At 43.0% G+C, this 17,753-nt stretch overlaps 1 protein-coding gene across 4 annotated transcripts in view; it reads right to left on the bottom strand.

Moving 5' to 3' along the window:
* Positions 1-17,753, bottom strand: part of ABCA1 (ATP binding cassette subfamily A member 1) — a 132,837-nt gene that overhangs the window by 92,314 nt on the left and 22,770 nt on the right. For all 4 annotated transcript variants that reach the window (XM_070459352.1, XM_070459354.1, XM_070459351.1 and 1 more), the window contains 3 exons: positions 6,902-6,995; positions 1,741-1,882; positions 272-390 (listed from right to left, as the gene is read on the bottom strand). In XM_070459352.1, the coding sequence (XP_070315453.1) occupies positions 272-390; positions 1,741-1,882; positions 6,902-6,995 (355 nt within the window). The remainder of the gene's footprint in view (positions 1-271; positions 391-1,740; positions 1,883-6,901; positions 6,996-17,753) is intronic.

Below are 17,753 nucleotides of genomic sequence, written 5' to 3'. Positions count from 1 at the left end.
ACCTGCACCCCTAACTGTCCTTAAGCCAGGCCAGTGCCATTCCTCTCTAGGGGGTTTCTTTTATGTGCCCAGAGGAGGCCAGGGCACTCATAATCTCCATACTTTCTTCTCAAATACATCCTGCAGAGAGGCCTTGCAGCCTAGCCACTGCGGAGGAAAACCCCACAGAAAGAGCTGAAAGGAACAAGCGCCAGGACGCGTCAGCTGCTGTCTCTCCCTGGTGCAGGTTCATTTCCAATTACGAGCCGATTCACAGACGGTTTTTGCTTACGTGAGCTGGAACGCTCGATCTGGTATAACGTCTTCAAAACTTTGCGTATGTCCTTCATGCTGGTGTCTCTGTGGCTGTACAAGAGAAGCCGCCGAGCGTCTGAGAACAGGCGAGATACACTGCAGGGGGAGCAAGAAAAGCGGAAACATCCTGGTTAGACCAGCTGTCTCTCCAGTTTGAACAAAGTACCTGCCAGGAACACCCAGCTTGGCTGCAGGGACCCTGTGGGCCACCCCTGACCCACTCCAGCTGCCCCCTCACCCAGCATCTGAGATGCTATGCTCCCACCCACCCTGCCCCAAACACTCATCCTCATGTATCTGCACAACCAAACCTTACCAGCCTTCAAGGCCCAGTCCACATGCTGCCTCTGTAGGAAGCACTCCCTCACATGCACGTGCGCGCGCACACACACACACACACAGACAGGCCCCCAGGACCAACTTATCCATGAAACACAGCAGACAAAGTGTCTAGGGCCCAAGATACACTTAGGAGTCCACAACATTTTTAAATTTCTTTTAAAATCAGGAAAAAAACTTCAGAATGAATGCATATAATTAATTTAGCCTGGAATATACTCATCTTTATACCCAACATGGTTAAAAAATAAAAATTTTAAAGCTGTTGCACGGGAAAAGGGGTTCATGAAAGTCACGAAGGCTAAGGCCCGTGACGTCATAACGGGGCCCTGCCTGCCTAGCAGCAGTTTCCTCAGAACTGTCCTGCTGTGTATCCTGCAATCTTTAGTCCTTTCTAACTCCCTCCATGCTTCCGTGTCTTCCAAAAACCTTCAATGGCTCATTCAGCAAACACTTACTCAGCCCTACTTATGTCTGTTGTTGAAACCATGAGCCAGGAATACAAAAGTGATGAAAGACGGCCTTCAGGGAGGTTACACCCAGGGCCAAGAAAGACCTGCAGACAGAAGGATGGACGCTGAAGTGTGATGCGGCACACGTGAGGGAGGAAAGGTGATCCAAGAGCAGAAAGGACCAAGTTCCCCCACCTTGGCTGTGAGCTCCTTGAGGACAGGCCACATCCTCTGCACACCTCCACATCCCAACCTCTGGACCGGCCGTCTCCCGCACACAATAAACATTTGCTAAATAAGTGTTTGCTCATTAATGCATGAGGCTGACGTGCTATGTCTCCCTTCTCTACTTACCTGCCAGTTTTTCTTTCACCCTCTCCTCCCCTCTCCCCACCTCTCTACCTGCCAGTTTTTTCAGGAAAGGCCCTCAACCACAGAACTGTCAGCTATATAAAAAGTGCACCAAAATGAGCTTACAAGGTTTTAAATTTTGGCAGTAATTCTCCCTGGTCTCATCCTTTGGACTTTATCACACAAACCTTCACAAAAGCACCTTTACTCAAACCCAACCATTTAAAATTCCCCGGAGTCTGAGAAAGGAAAGAGAAAGTTTTAACTGACAAGTTTGGGAAAGAAAACCTGATCCAGTACTTACATGGACTTGTTAAAGTTTCCAACAACTCCCGGAGCCTCACCAGGAGTTGGATAACGGAAACAGGGGTTATTGGCATTACAGATGATCCCCTGAACCCAAGGAAGAGTTCCTGCAGAGGGCATGGCTTTGTTTGGAAAGTGGCCTGTTGAAATTGAGGAAGAGAAAAACACAAGGAGAAACATTAATCCTTTGAAGGATTTGGGACTTGATAGCAACCTTTTTCTCTTTCGGTTCCACCCAAACATTGTTCCATTCCAAACCTGTCCCATTCTCTGAATCCCAGAAAACTGCCACCATCAACTGATCATGAGTTGGAAATGTGGCATCAGATAGCAGTTCTTAATCTACCTGACATCATCTGTAGGGTTGGATTCATGACACCAGATCATACACAGAAGGTGCCTGGAGGGCAGCAAGTATGAGATCATCATTCCTTCACCTTCTGCCACCCCCTTCACCCTTTGGAGACACAGAGAGGCCCTGGTGACGACTTATATTCCTTCTTCCTTCATATTTAAAAGGAGAAACCATGGTGAGATAAAGTGGTTGATGAAGAACACTCAGGGACTCAGTAGGCAGGACCAGGGGTAGACCCTCGCTTCTGTGATCTCAGTCATGTTCCTTCCCTTACACCTGTGGCCTCCTTTAAAACTCAACATAAAAAAAAAAAAAAAAAAAAAAACTAAGATCATGGCATCCAGTCCCATCACTTTATGGCAAACAGAAGGGGAAACAATGGAAGTAGTGACAGATTTTATTTTGTTGGGCTCCAAAATCACTGTGGATGGTGACTGCAGCCATGAAATTAAAAGATACTTGCTTCTTGGAAGAAAAGCTATGACAAACCTAGACATTATATTAGAAAGTAAAGACATCACTTTGCTGACAAAGGTCCATATAGTCAGAGCTATGGTTTTTCCAGTAGTCATGGATGTGAGAGCTGGACCATAAAGAAGGCTGAGAGCTGAAGAATTGATGCTTTCAAATTGTGGCGCTGGAGGAGACTCCTAAGAGTCCCCTGGACAGCAAGGAGATCAAACCAGTCAATCCTAAAGGAAATCAACCCTGAATATTCATTGGAAGGACTGATGCTGAAGTTGAAGCTCTAATACTCTGACCACCTGATGCAAACAGCTGACTCATTGCAAAAGACCCTGATCCTGGGAAAGACTGAGGGCAAGAGGAGAAAGAGCAACAGAGGATGAGATGGTTGGATGGCATCGCCGACTTAATGGACATGAATTTGAGCAAACTCCGGGAGACAGTGAAGGACAGAGGAGCCTGGTATGCTGCAATCCATGGGGTCACAAAGAGTTGGACATGACTCAGCAACTGAACAACCCCTTTAAGTGTTGGCTCTTCTCAATACCCCCATTACTGTCCTCTGTTCACCTTCTCCACTAGCTGCCAAGCTCCTCAAAGGCACTCAATGAAGGTGCTGACTTAGGATCAAATGTCATCTGTGAAGCTACATTAGTTGCTGTTGCTGCTTCTCTATCCACCAAAACAACAAGCCCCATCTTGCAGGCCATCTCCTCTCTTTCCTTCCCCTTCACTACAGAGGAACTTCTTACAAACAGCAGGACTGCATGTACAGGCACTGGTGAGAGGCATCAAAGTACAGTTTGGTTCATGGACATGAGCCATGGAGCTGCTTAAGCAGATCAAGATAAACGTGCCCTGGAACCTGGGTCTCTTAACTTGAGACCAAGCTTTTGTGGATTCCTGTGACAGAAAGTCCGAGGCTCCAGCACTCATCATATTCTCAGGATGACCTGTGACCCCCAAAGAGTTGACAATCATTAAGAACCAAGGCTCTAGGTGGTGAAGAGCCATAGAGCTTTACAGGGTTTAGGGTCAGACCAACTGGGATATACATCCAGTCTCTGCAACTTGCTAAACAGTGACTTTGGTCAAGTCAGTGACCCCTTAAGCCCTCAGCTTCTTCATATATGAAATGATGATAACAATAGAATCCATCTTGCAGAGCCATGGTAAGTATTACATGAGTTTTCATAGGCAAAGTGTGAGTCCCTGGCACAGGGTAAGGATGAGTGAATGGGCCCACTAGAGTTACTGCAGTGCTTGGAGGCCAGCCTGGAACAGCACTTCCTCAGCTCCTGCCCAGCCAGGAGCACTCCTTCCCTCTCACAGCCCCCACCTCCCTCTAAGGCATAAATCCATTTTTTTCAGTTTACATTTTCATGCAAATGGACTAACAGAGTCTCCCCAGAAGCTCACCCATAGCCGGGACTTGCGACATTTTGCATTTCAATACTGGGGTCCTTTTATCTGTCTTTTTATTCTGTCCACATAGCAACCAGAGAAGCAACATCCAAAAGGAGGATGAAACAAGATCTGGTCCCTGCCACCACCCTCCGCAGGGACTCTGGCCTGTTGAGCATTTACTCAGTTAATCCCCTTATCTCCCTGTTAATAGTTCAAGGAAAACCAAACAAGGTCCCTTGCCTAAGTCAGCTGCTCCTCATACTCGAAGGACCAAGGGATTGTCCCCTTTTAACCTCCAGGAGATGCTGGCACCAAAGGCAGGGTGGTGTTGGTCCAGCACACTGACAAGGTGCTTCAGGCTGCAGCCCAGTGAGTGTGGGCACACCCTTCCCCAGGTGTCATGTCCCATCTGATTTGCAGACAAAACCAGGATGAGGATTTGGCATCAGATGCACGGGATGATGGACTCTCGTGATCCAGGGAAGTGATTAGGATCTTCATGGGTCTGAGTCAAACTGGGAAAGATTAATGGGGAAGAATTATATACCAACCCCTTGCTCCCAGAGACAAGACACCTCTGCAAGCATCAGCTTAACTCTCTGCCCTTCCAGCCAGGTCCCTAGAAGGGGCTGAGAACAGGAAGTAAAGCTGCAAGAACTGCACTGATGGAGGGCAAAAGTCTTATCTTAGGTATACGAATTTCACAACATTTCTGAGAATGGATGGTCTGGATTCAAAGAGATCTGGGTCAAAATTCAACAACTTGCCCAAGATCACAACCTCAGCAAGCGGCAGAGCCAGGAAGGGGGATCCAAACAAATCCCAATTTTTCTGATACTAAACTCTGTGCGATTTCCACTACACTGCCTTGCTTGTTTGTGATAATTCCAGAGAAAGACCACAAATTGAGTATATATTTCATTGTATGTGCTTTTCCTTTTTGGTAAAATCAGAAAATCACATCTGGTAGAATGTTTTCAGGTTCTGTTTTTTTTTTTAACTTGAATATGTATAACGTGTACTAGCAAATTAGCAGATGAATAACTGTCAGTATGTGCCCTGAAAGACAAAGGATCAGACTGGGAACACAATTCAAATGTGAACCCAGTCCCACCACTTCCCTGAAGAACTGTGTCCAGTACACCTATGGGGCTGGTTCTTTACCAGCTGAGCTACTAGAGAAAATGCTTGCTTCTTGGAAGAAAAGCTATGACCAACCTAGAGAGAATAATAAAAAGCAGAGACATTACTTTGCTGACAAAGGTCCATCTATTCAAAGCTATGGTTTTTCCAGTAGTCATGTATGGATGTGAGACCATAAAGAAAGCTGAGTGCCAAAGAATTGATGCTTTTGAGCTGTGGTGTTAGAGAAGACTCTCAAAAGTCCCGTGGACTGCAAGGAGATCAAGCCAATCTATCCTAAAGGAAATCAGTCCTGAATATTCATTGGAAGGACTGATGCTGAAGCTGAAGCTCCAATACTTTGGCCACCTGATGTGAAGAACTGATTCATTGGAAAAGACCCTGATGCTGGGAAAGATTGAAGGTGGGAGGAGAAGGGGACGACAGAGGATGAGATGGTTGGACGGCATCACCGACTCAATGGACATGAGTTTGAGCAAGCTCTGTGAGTTGGTGATGGACAGAGAAGCCTGGAGAACTGCAGTCCATGAGGTCACAAAGAGTCAGACACGACTGAGAGACTGAACTGATGGGGCTGGTGGGCTGTGGATGGAGCTGGATAATGACAGGAAAAGTCACAGGGGCCATGGAATAAAAGTCCCAGTTAAACTCCCCCACAAATGCTGATCTTTTAGATTGGGGCATTTTTGCAGTGTTAATCCATCTAGCAAGCTCAGCCAGGAGAGAAAGATTGAGATTGTGGGATAACACTCACAACAACCATGAAAAAATAAAATGAAAGTGTTAGTCGCTTCTTTCCAACCCCATGGACTATAGCCTAGCAGGCTCCACTGTTCATGCAATTCTCCAGGCAAGAATACTGGAGTGGGTAACCATTCCCTTCTCCTGGGAATCTTCCCGACCCAGGGATTGAACCCAGGTCTCCTGTGTTGCAGGCAGATTCTTTACCATCTGAGCCACCAAGGAAGCCCCACAACAAACATATGGGGTAAGCACTATTCCCCTTTTATAGAGATGAGTAAGCTCAGTAAAGGGAACCTAAGTCACTTGTCCAAGGCGACTACCTGTGTTGAAGCCAAGATTCAAACCAGGTAACCTGACATCTAGAGCATGTGTTCTTAGCCACTATTGTATTCGCTATGCTCATTGAAAAGGCCATCATCCAAACACATGATTGGGAGTCAAATGACCTGAGTTTTATTGAATTGCTGTCACTTAATAGATATGTGACCTCAGGCAGGCCCCTGAACTTTTCTGAGTCTCTATTTACTTATTAAGAAATTAAAGCAAATGATCACAATGATAAAGTCCATTATATAAGGTTTTTATGAGAATCAAATGGAATAATATTAGTTGATCTGAGATATTCTACACAAATGCTGCTTAAAATTATATGTTCCATGATTTGCAACTGAGTGATAAAAACATAATGTATGTGAAAACGCCTGGCAGGGACCAGATGACAGGGATGTTAAGGTATTGCCTTAGGGAGCTTTTTTAATCACCCCTCTCTGAGCTATCAGTAAGATTATTTTATTTTCATGATTGAAAATGTATGAAACAGATGTCAGCTATTATTATAATTACCATTATCACCATTCACTAGGGCTGAAAATGGTTTCCTGAGTTGATGCCTTATCAAATAATCGGAAGCCTAGCTGTTCTGTTCCAAATCATTTTCCAAGTTTCCTAAAGATAGAGCCACAGGAAAGGTCACATTTAGTCCCTGCCCTTTGCCTGAATTTTGCTTGCCAGTGGTGAGCCTCAGGCGGGATGCTCAGATACTCACATTCATGTTGTTCATAGGGTGGGTAGCTCAGCCGCACGGAGATCAGGATCAGGAAGATGAATAGAGGCCAGGCCACTTCCAGAAACAGCTGACACTGAGTGGAAAATAAGACAAAGCAATGTGAATTAAACAAACATGGGTGCCTAACACTATTGAGCTTTGGGAAATCCATGAAAAGATGAACTAAACCATGAACCTACTTATCCAGCCTCTCTTACCACTCTCTAAGCTTTAATGCTACTGAACCGTTTGTAGTTCTCACCTTATACACCTTACTATTATTCCATACCTCTGTGTTCTCTCGAAGAAAGGGAAGATGCCTCCCATCCTGCTTCATCTGGCTCACCTCCCCGCACCCTTCAAGACTCAACCAGGCACAATTTCCTTTACTAAAATCTCAGGCAGAGCGGGAAGCCCTTCTGCTGTGCTCCCAGAGTAACCCATGAATCCTCCTCCCATCACAGTTTCCCTGAGCCCCTGAAATCGTGTTTTTGTTACTGGCTTCCTCACTACATATGAGCACCCTGAAAGCAAGCACTGGATTAGCTCACCTTTGAACCTCCACAGCCTTAGCACGGTGTTAGGTATGTTATGACCATTTGGTGAAAGAAGACAGCCTGTGCAAACTGCTGTGCTAAATACACACCAGCTCAGCTCTAAAGACACAAGCGAGGTTGCCCCCGTGGGGCTGAGAAAAAGGCTCCAAAGGATAATGGAAATTCACACTCAGTTCCACGTGGACCTGTGTGCCACCAGGGCTGGAAATATCCGGGAAGAGTGCAGAGGCCTTCCCCATCTGTCCCGATCTGGTTGCCATCTTCTCCAGTGGGTTAGATGACCACTGAACATAAGTGTTAGTGACTGGTTAAAGCAATGGGGTTTCTCTAAAGGAAAGATCTGCTTCAGTGAGCTACCAGGGGATAAATAAGCATAGGGACAGGATAGAAATCATGAGACATAATCTAACTGAACCTGTGGTGTTCAGACAACTAGTTCCACTGCCTGAAGCCTCACCTCTACCATTCCTTTCAGTTCTAGACTCCGATGTTCTAATTAGGAAGAACACCAAAAGCCCAGAAGAATCTCGGGCTCTTGTGGATGAGGGTAACTACAACTGTGTCTTCAGAGTCATAAAGCCAAGAGAACACAGATATGAAATCTTTCCTTTTATTTAAATAGATTTTTTTTGATCCCCAAGTCCATACATTTTTATTGTGAAAATTTTGAAATTAAAAAAATACAGAAAAGTAGAAAAAAATAAATATAAATCACTGTTAATCCTACTTCCTGGAGATAATCCCTAGTAAATTAAGCTAATAATGGTTCTCCATTAATATTTTTGTCTTTCTTTTCTATTCATACATAAACAATATTTTTTCTTTACAAAATTAAGATTATACAGCATGTGTAATTTTTTATTTTGCTTTTTCATTGAATATCATACTGGGAGTGTTCCCCATGACATAAAATATTCTCTTAAAATATGGATTTTGATGGCCACTTGATACTCCACACTATGAATAGATCATAATTAATTTAACCTTGCTTCAGCTTGGTTTCGTTCTTTGTTTTATTTGTTGTTGGATTTCTGATATTTTAGATTCCAAAGACCTTTGATATGGTTCTACATTAAATTCTTTTTTAAATCTTCTTTATAGAAGGAAATATATGGATGAGAGCAGTGGATGTCCTAGGACAGTAAGAACATGCATGGGTGATTTTTTTTTTAAAAACACTTTCCAGTGTTTTCAAAATTTTCCAAAATGAGCATATATTACTTTTTTTGTAGAACTAAAAACACTGCTACCATATAACTATGAGGAATAATTTGCTCTAGATAGCACATCAGGAAAAAACAGACACATAGGTCCTTCTCTGGAAGAATGCATGCTATCAGTGGGATCTCCAAGAGCAAAGATGGGGCTGGTCTTGCTAAGTATTTCTGTAAATAATCCCAAAGAAGCAACATTCTACCCACTGAGCTGCAGGCCCCTCCAAGGGCTCCCCAGGTGCCCTGAGCCTCCATCAGCACTTGGCGTGGCAGGAGCTTCTCCCCGTGTCACCTGCTTCTCACTAAGCCTGCCTCAAGATAAGGGCTTTAAAATGTATGTTGAGTGAGAGAATGAAGTGAAGTTTACAAAACAATAAGGACAGAAAGGTAAGTCAGTTGAGCCCTTTAGGAAAGCAACTTAGCCATATGTATTCAAAAGATATGTTTATCCCCTTTGACCAAAGAATATTCCTAGGAATTCATCCCACAGAACTAAGTTTAAAATATCAAAAAGCTACATATGTTTAGATATTCGTCCATTTAGACAGTATAATTGGAAAATATTGGAAACAACTTAATTGCACAGCAATAGGGGAATGATTAAATTATGGCACATCTACTTAACATTATACAGTTATTACAACATTTATGAAATACAGATACTATTAACCATATAACATTAGGTGAACAAAGCAGAACACAAAATTGTATGCATTCCAAGCTTATAGCTAAATAAAATCACTTACAAATATTAACAAAAGGGAGTACAACTTTTAAAAGGCAGCTTAACTGTGAATAAATTCAGAAAAGAACTCCAAAAAATAAAATCAAAATTAAATAAAGAGTATGAGTAAGATAGTCATCAACCTTGAAGCTCTGAAACTACCATGTACACTTTTGGGATAAATAGTAGCTACCATTTATTTCGAGTCCAGTGTGTAACAGGCACCTTATAAATGGATTATTTTATTTAATCCTGCAATCAACCCTGAGATGTAGGAAGCATAATCATCTCCATTTTATACGTGACAAGACTAAAGCTCAAGGAAGGGTAAGTCACAGAGATAGTCAGTGGCAGGGTTGAGAGGAACAGCTAGTTTTGCCCAACTTAGGAAACCAGTGGCTCAGCTGAGAAATAACCCCCCTAAGTCATAATCAAAGCATATCAACAGGTTCCACAAAGGTAAAATGAGCTCATGGCCTACAGATTTATAATAGTGACAGTCAATATTGAGAACCTACTCTGTACCGGGGATTTATATACACCTTGTCTTTAATATTTAATTTTCACAATAACTCTGTGAGGTAGCTGGTATCATTAGATTGGGACAGGTTCTGAGCCATAGCCTGGTAAGAGAGTGCACCAGAGTTTGAACCCAGATCTACTGACTCCTACATGCTTTTGCACCGCTCAGGCTGCTTCTCATAGAGCTATGTTTGGGACATACACCTTTCAAGACAGCCACTTAAAAGAGTCCGGTGTTCACCAACCCTCCAAAGCACTGATCTGACTCAATGAATCAAGTCTTAGGTTCCTGGACATCTCTGCAGTCCCACATCTAGGACACTGCAGGGGGACCGATGCTCAAAATATGTTGATTGACTGGGAAAAAAAAAAAAAAATGGATCTTTCCCATGGTACTGACAGCAAAGAGTACAAAGTATATCCTGCAAATCATTCCCAGCAACTGGGTGTAAGCAGATTAGGCAAAGAGGTAAGAACAAGACTGACAATAATAATGATAGCTAACACTTAAATAGGTCTTACCATGATGCATCAGTCAGGGCTTCCCAGGTGGTGCTAGAAGTAAAGAACATGCTTGCCAGTGCAAGAAATGTTAAGAAAGGAGGGTTCAATCCGTGGATTGGGAAGATTCCCCCGGAGCAGGGCATGGAAACCCACTCCAGTATTCTTGTCTGGAGAATCCCATGGACAGAGGAGCCTGGCGGGTTACTATCCATAAGGTCACAAAGAGTCAGAGACAACTGAAGTGACTTAGCATTCATGTATCAGTGTTCTGACTGCTTTACGCAGATGAACTCACTTAACCATCAAATAACCCTGTTAATACTATTATAAATCCCATTTCACAGATGAGGCTCAAGGAGTTACTAAATTTGGATACAAATTTGGTAAATAGTGCCAGAATTCAAAACCAATCCAACTCAAGGGTGTGTTTTAAACCACTATGTACCCCATTACCAGAGTACCTAGATTTTTGATCCTTATAAGCCTTACTGAGCTGAGACACTAACATGTGTTAATGAAGAGACTGTCTCCAAGAGACAGCACTCAAACCAGAGAACTCATAAAAGACACAATTCTACCCATGCACTTTTACTCTGAACTTCTAAAATGATTTCTGTCACTGAACACAGAATCTGCCTTCTAAACACAGGGAGATATTCCAGGTATTTCTTTACCAATAGCTTCCCTCTAGAAACCTAATTTGACTTCTGCTTCCACTTATGGAATGCCATTTTGGTTGCACTTATCAAAATCAGATTTCATCCCCCATCTCTAAACTTAGCATTTTTACTTCAAATAGGCCCTCATACATAGCTTGGAAATAAGACTGACACTTGATGGTTCAGTTCAGTACAGTTCAATTGCTCAGTCGTGTCCGACTCTTTGCAACCCCATGGACTGCAGCACGCCAGACTTCTGCAACTCCCAGAGCTTACTCAAACATGTCCATCGAGTTGGTATGCCATCCAACCATCTTATCCTCTGTCGTCCCCTTTTCCTCCCGCCTTCAATCTTTCCCAGAATCAGGGTCTTTTCAAATGAGTCAGTGCTTTCCATCAGGTGGCCAAAGTATTGGAGTTTCAGCTTCAGCATCAGTCCATCCAATGAATACTCAGGACTGATTTCCTCTAGGATTGACTGGTTGGATCTCCTTGCTGTCCAATGGACTCAAGCGTCATCGCCAATACCAGAGTTCAAAAGCATCAATTCCTCAGCGCTCAGCTTTCTTTATAGTTCAACTCTCACATCAATACGTGACAACTGGAAAAACCATAGCTTTCACTAGACAGACCTTTGTTGGCAAAGTAATGTCTCTGCTTTTCAATATGTTTTCTAGGTTGGTCATAGCTTTTCTTCCAAGGAGCAAGCATCTTTTAATTTCATGGCTGCAGTCACCATATGCAGTGATTTTGGAGCCCAAGAAAATAAAGTCCATCATTGTATCCATTGTTTCCCCATCTATTTACCATGAAGTGATGGGGCCAGATGCCATGATCTTAGTTTTCTGAATGTTGAGTTTTAAGCTAACTTTTTCACTCTTCTCTTTCACTTTCATCAACAGACTCTTCAGTTCTTCACTTTCTGCCATAAGGGTGGTGTCATCTGTATATCTGAGGTTATTGATATTTCTCCCGGCAATCTTGATTCTAGCTTGTGCTTCTTCCAGCCCAGCATTTCTCACAGTGTACTCCGCATATAAGTTAAATAAGCAGGGTGACAGTATACAGCCCTGACATACTCCTTTCCTGATTTGGAACCAGTCTGCTGTTCCATGTACAGTTCTAATTATTCCTTCTTGACCTGCATACAGATTTCTCAGGAGGTAGGTCAGGTGGTCTGGTATTCCCATCTCTTTAAGCATTTTCCACAGTTTGTTGTGATCCACACAGTTAAAGGCTTTCGTGTAGTCAATAAAGCAGATGTTCTTCTGGAACTCTCTTGCTTTTTCGATGATCCAACAGATGGCATTTTGATCTCTGGTTCCTCTGCCTTTTCTAAAACCAGCTTGAACATCTGGAAGTTCACGGTGCATGTACTGATGAAGCCTGCCTTGGAGAATTTTGAGTATTATTTTACTAGCGTGTGAGATGAGTACAATTGTGCAGTAGTTTGAGCATTCTTTGGCATTGCCTTTCTTTGGGATTGGAATGAAAACTGACCTTTTCCAGTCCTGTGGCCACTGCTGAGTTTTCCAAATTTTCTGGCATATTGAGTGCAGTACTTTCACAGCATCATCTTCAAGGATTTGAAATACCTCAACTGGAATTCCATCATCTCCACTAGCTTTGTTCATAGTGATGCTTCCTAAGGCCCACTTGACTTCACATCCCAGGATGTCTGGCTCTAGGTGAGTGATCAAACCATTGTGATTATCTGGGTCATGAAGATCTTTTTTGTATAGTTCTTCTGTGTATTCTTGCCACCTCTTCTTAATATCTTCTGCTTCTGTTAGGTCCATACCATTTCTGTCCTTTATTGAGCTCATCTTTGCATGAAATGTTCTCTTGGTATCTCTAATTTTCTTGAAGAGATCTCTGGTCTTTCCCATTCTATTGTTTTCCTCTATTTCTTTGTACTGATCACTGAGGAAGGCTTTCTTATCTCTCCTGCTATTCTCTGGAACTCTGCATTCAAATGGGAATATCTTTCCTTTTCTCCTTTGTTTTTTGCTACTCTTTTCACAGCTATTTGTAAGGCTTCCTCAGAGAGCCATTTTGTGTTTTTGCATTTCTTTTTCTTGGGGATGGTCTTGATCCCTGTTTCCTGTACAATGTCTCGAACCTCCATCCATAGTCATCAGGCACTCTGTCTATCAGATCTAGTCCCTTAAATCTATTTCCCACTTCCACTGTATAATTGTAAGGGATTTGATTTAGGTCATACCTGAATGGTCTAGTGGTTTTCCCTACTTTCTTCAATTTAAGTCTGAACTTGGCAATAAGGAGTTCATGATCTGAGCCACAGTCAGCTCCCGCTCTTGTTTTTGCTCACTGTATCATGCCTCTCCATCTTTTGCTGCAAAAAATATGATCAATATGATTTTGGTATTGACCATCTGGTGATGTCCATGTGTAGAGTTTTCTCTTGTGTTGTTGGAAGAGGGTGTTTGCTATGACCAGTGCATTCTCTTGGCAAAACTCTATTAGCCTTGGCCCTGCTTCATTCTGTACTCCAAGGCCAAAATTGCCTGTTACTCCAGGTATGTCTTGACTTTCTTCTTTTGCATTCCAGTCCTCTATAATGAAAAGAATATCTTTTTTGGGTGTTAGTTCTAGAAGGTCTCAAAGGTCTTCATGGAACCATTCAACTTCAGCTTCTTCAGTATTACTAATCGGGGCATGGACTTGGATTACTGTGATATTGAATGGTTTGCCTTGGAAATGAACAGAGATCATTCTGTCATTTCTGAGATTGCATCCAAGTACTGCATTTCGGACTCTTTTGTTGATTATGATGGCTACTCCATTCCTTCTAAGGGATTATTGCCCTAAGTAGTAGATGTAATGGTCATTTGAGTTAAATTCACCCACACTTTTGTTACGCACACACTATGGTTACACACTTGTGAATCTTACTCGGTTTCCTATTCACCTCCCTCCATGCCTGCCCCCACCACAGAGTGGAAGAAAGGGAGAGGAACACTGTTTTCATAAAGGTGTTTCTTACCAAAGTCAGAAACTCAGAAGCCCTGTTTCAGATTGGGTATTAAAATTAAAATTCTGATGATTAAGTAAATGGCTGCACTGAGCTGCTCTGGGGACTTGCCCTCTCATTACTCCTCAGCAACAACATGGGGATGTAATGCACAAGCATTTCTAGAGCAGCATTCTTCTCAATTCTTGACTTGGGGGGCCAGATAATGGTTGTGAGGGGCTTTCCTATGAATGGTAGAATCCCTGGCCTCTACCAGTGGATACCAACCACCCCTGCCCAGGACTGTAACAACCAATCAATGTCTCTAGACATTATCCAATGTCCCTGGCACAGTAAAATAGCACTAGGTTACTTTTAGAATTTGATAAGGTAACAGGATTCAATGGGGAAAAGAAACTGATGAAAATATGGAAGACTATTCTGAGAGGTAAAGAAGTAAACATGAGACCGTGAGTTTCCCAAGATAACAGAAAATTTATCAAAGCAATGGCACACTCTAGGCTCTGTCAGCATCACAATGAATACTTATCAACATACACTTCAATTCAATTAAACTGAAATCTTAAAGATCAAATAAGAGAAATGCTAAAGGGAAAAATAAATCTGAAAGCCAGGCCTCCCAGAACTGTAAAGCCTCATGCAGTGACAGTGGATTTTTCAATTGGTTTGATCTTTGGAAGGACATCTGACCATGTATGTCAAGGGCCACTTCCCTTTTACCTAGGAATCATGCTCCTGAGATTCTGGCCTAAGGAAATAATATAAAAATAAGAAAAGGCTATATGTATAAAATCCTTATAGTAACTTACTTACAATGGCAAACACAAGAAATATCTCAATGTTGGCAATAATGTACGAGGTTATAAAATGAAAACTGCACGGATCCCTGTATTGCTACCAGGAACGTCACCGGCATTATCCCATGATAGATTTGGGGTAAAAACTTCCAATCCCTCCTCTTACTGATGTACTAATTTACAATATTTCCTTCATCTATGAAACAGAAATTGTAATGAATACCTCTCAGACTTGCTGTGAAAATCAAGAAGATAACAGGTACAAGAGTACTTTCAAAAGTATAAACTACAACCTACACATCAAGAATCATAATTAGTATAATATGAAGATTATTTGGAAATATGCAACATACATGACATGCTAAGTTGCTTCAGTCCTGTCTGACTCTTCGCGACCCCATGGACCGTAGCTACTCAGGTCCTCTGTCCATGGGATTCTCCAGGCAAGACTACATGCCCTCCTCCAGGAGATCTTCCCAACCCAAGGATCAAACCCGAGTCTCTTATGTCTCCCGTACTGGCATGCAGGTTTTTTATGGCAAGGCCACCTGGGAAGCCCAAAAACAGAGCACAAAATGGTACATGTGTATGCTCAGGCTGTCATCCTTCAAGTCCCCTCAATGCCAAGGACCATACAATCTGACCCTCATCATCATGACCTACCTACTTCAGGGACTCCTTTTGCACATTGCATAAAATTCAGCTGTTCCTCGCCAGCTCCATGATCTGACCCTGCTGACTCCCAACTCACCCCCAGCCAGTCTTCCTTCAGTGCACTGGCACTCCTGTCCCTTGGCTCCAGGACATGCATTAGGCACGTGGCCTTCACACCCTGTCTCTCTGGCTGGAAGCCAGTGCCCCTGATGGCTGAGCTCCTGTTCTTCCCCTGGCTAACTGCTGCTTGAATTGAACATCAAGGCTCTCAGCTTAAATGTCATGACCTTTCATGCTAAATTAAGTCCCTACCCACAGCCTAGTGGTAACTGACATAGTAGGACAGGTTTTTTTTTTTCCTTCATAGCACTTAACCACAGCTATGATATTTCTACGTATGTGACAACATGCTTCATATCTGCTTCTCTGGCTGAACTGTAAGCTCCACGAGGGCAGGGATCCTGTCTGTCTGCTTCACCACTGTACACCCAGGACACTGTCTTACATGCAGTAGATGTTTAGTAAATATTTATTCAAAGGAAACAATAAATGCCTATTTGTGCTAACTGTCCTCATTTCATAGAAGGGGAAACTAAAAGTCAGGGAAAATGAGTTTCCCTAAGCCATTAAGGCATACAGTGGCCAAGCTGGAATTAGAATTGAATTAGAATCAGATAATAATTAGCATTATTTAGCTGGATTTGAACCAGCACTGCCAGTCCAGGACTAAGGACAGAGAAGAAATGTATCAGGTGAAACTGGAAGCTGGGAGGGAATGCCAAAAGTTTGCATCTACACTGTAAAATTATCCAAAGGCTCTTAAATGAGGACTCAATTTGTATTTATTTGATTGCTTATTCTTTGTCACTAAACAGTGCCCAAATATTGATACTCTAAAATATGCAGAAAATAAAATTATCTATTTCCTCAGCCACATGGCTAAACAAATCTAAGTGAGAAAATTAACAGCAAAGGCAAAAAAGAAAGGCCATATGGCCATACTCTGTCCCATCTGTTCCACAGGGACCTTGGTCTCTGGTTCAGCCTAAAACCAGATGGGGATCCAGAGAACTCCGAAGCCCCTCGCCTTTCCTGTCCCAAGCCCTGTTTGTGCTCACTGACCACCAACCCACACAAGTTAACTGTTACTTTGGACCCAAACTGAGCTTTGCACCCAACTTATGCAACTCATTTTCAATGTATTCTTTGCCCAATAGGAGCAGCGGAAAGCTACCCCTGGCTGATGGTCCCCATGAGTCTGCATAATGGGGGCACAAGAAAAGAGGGCCCCCAAATTCATTAGCAAATGAGGACACAGAGTGAAAGGGCAAATGGCCACCTTTCAAGAAGGTTGCTCTGGGGCTTACTGCTCAGCACCCAGCTCCTACATCTTCTTCCTGTCTCCCTGCACATGCGACCCCTCTAGCAGGGGTGCCTCCTTAAGATCTATTAACTAATGGCCCATTTCACACATTCACCCCTCATTGAGCAAATGCTTGTTAAGCATATCCCCAGTGCCAGGCTATGGAGCCAAGCAAGTACATCCAGGATCTCTGAAGGGGGAAATTAAGCAAGGTTTCTGTACACCGTAGGTGAGACCTGTCATGAGCTGCTAACTCCTTCCCCTGCCTACAGGGCAGGGCATGTCCTGAGCTAACAATGTGGAACCAAGACCCTAAACAGGTCTCACTGTCTACAATCAATGTATCTATAGATCCAAGCCATTTGCACTTGGAAGTAGCTACAGTCAGCACTTGAGATCCATGGGTATTAAACCTCCTGTGCAGATAAGGCAAAGCCTGCTCAAAAGAACTTGTGCTTCCAGGGCCATCAGGAAATTGATTCTGGTGCTACTTCCATGACTGATCCACTCTGGACCCCTTGCCCCACACCCAAAACCCCATTCCCATCAACTGTACAAGGGTCAGGTCAGATCTTTCCAACCCTGACAACCTAAACTTTGGCAACCTGAAATAAACCACCTTTTTTTCTTTTCTAGTTCAGCAAAACACATTTCCTGTAGAAATTAGGAAGGGCGGTAAAGCAGACAAGTTAGCAGACCGTAGGTGTATATCTAAAAAAGTCCTTCTGTGTCAGGACGCTACGTCTTACTTCCCCTTCAATAAGAACCCTGCCACAGGGCCAAAAACTGCCTTTTATGAAGCCTGCCTATCTCTCTAATTGTAGCTCATTTTAAACTGATAAGCAATATTGAGTAAGAAGCAG

The sequence above is a fragment of the Odocoileus virginianus genome, chromosome 31, assembly GCF_023699985.2.
Source record: "Odocoileus virginianus isolate 20LAN1187 ecotype Illinois chromosome 31, Ovbor_1.2, whole genome shotgun sequence".
In the NCBI taxonomy this organism is placed as follows: Eukaryota; Metazoa; Chordata; class Mammalia; order Artiodactyla; family Cervidae; genus Odocoileus; species Odocoileus virginianus.
Note: the sequence above shows the minus strand (reverse complement) of the source record. Positions and strands in the feature narration are given on the sequence as shown.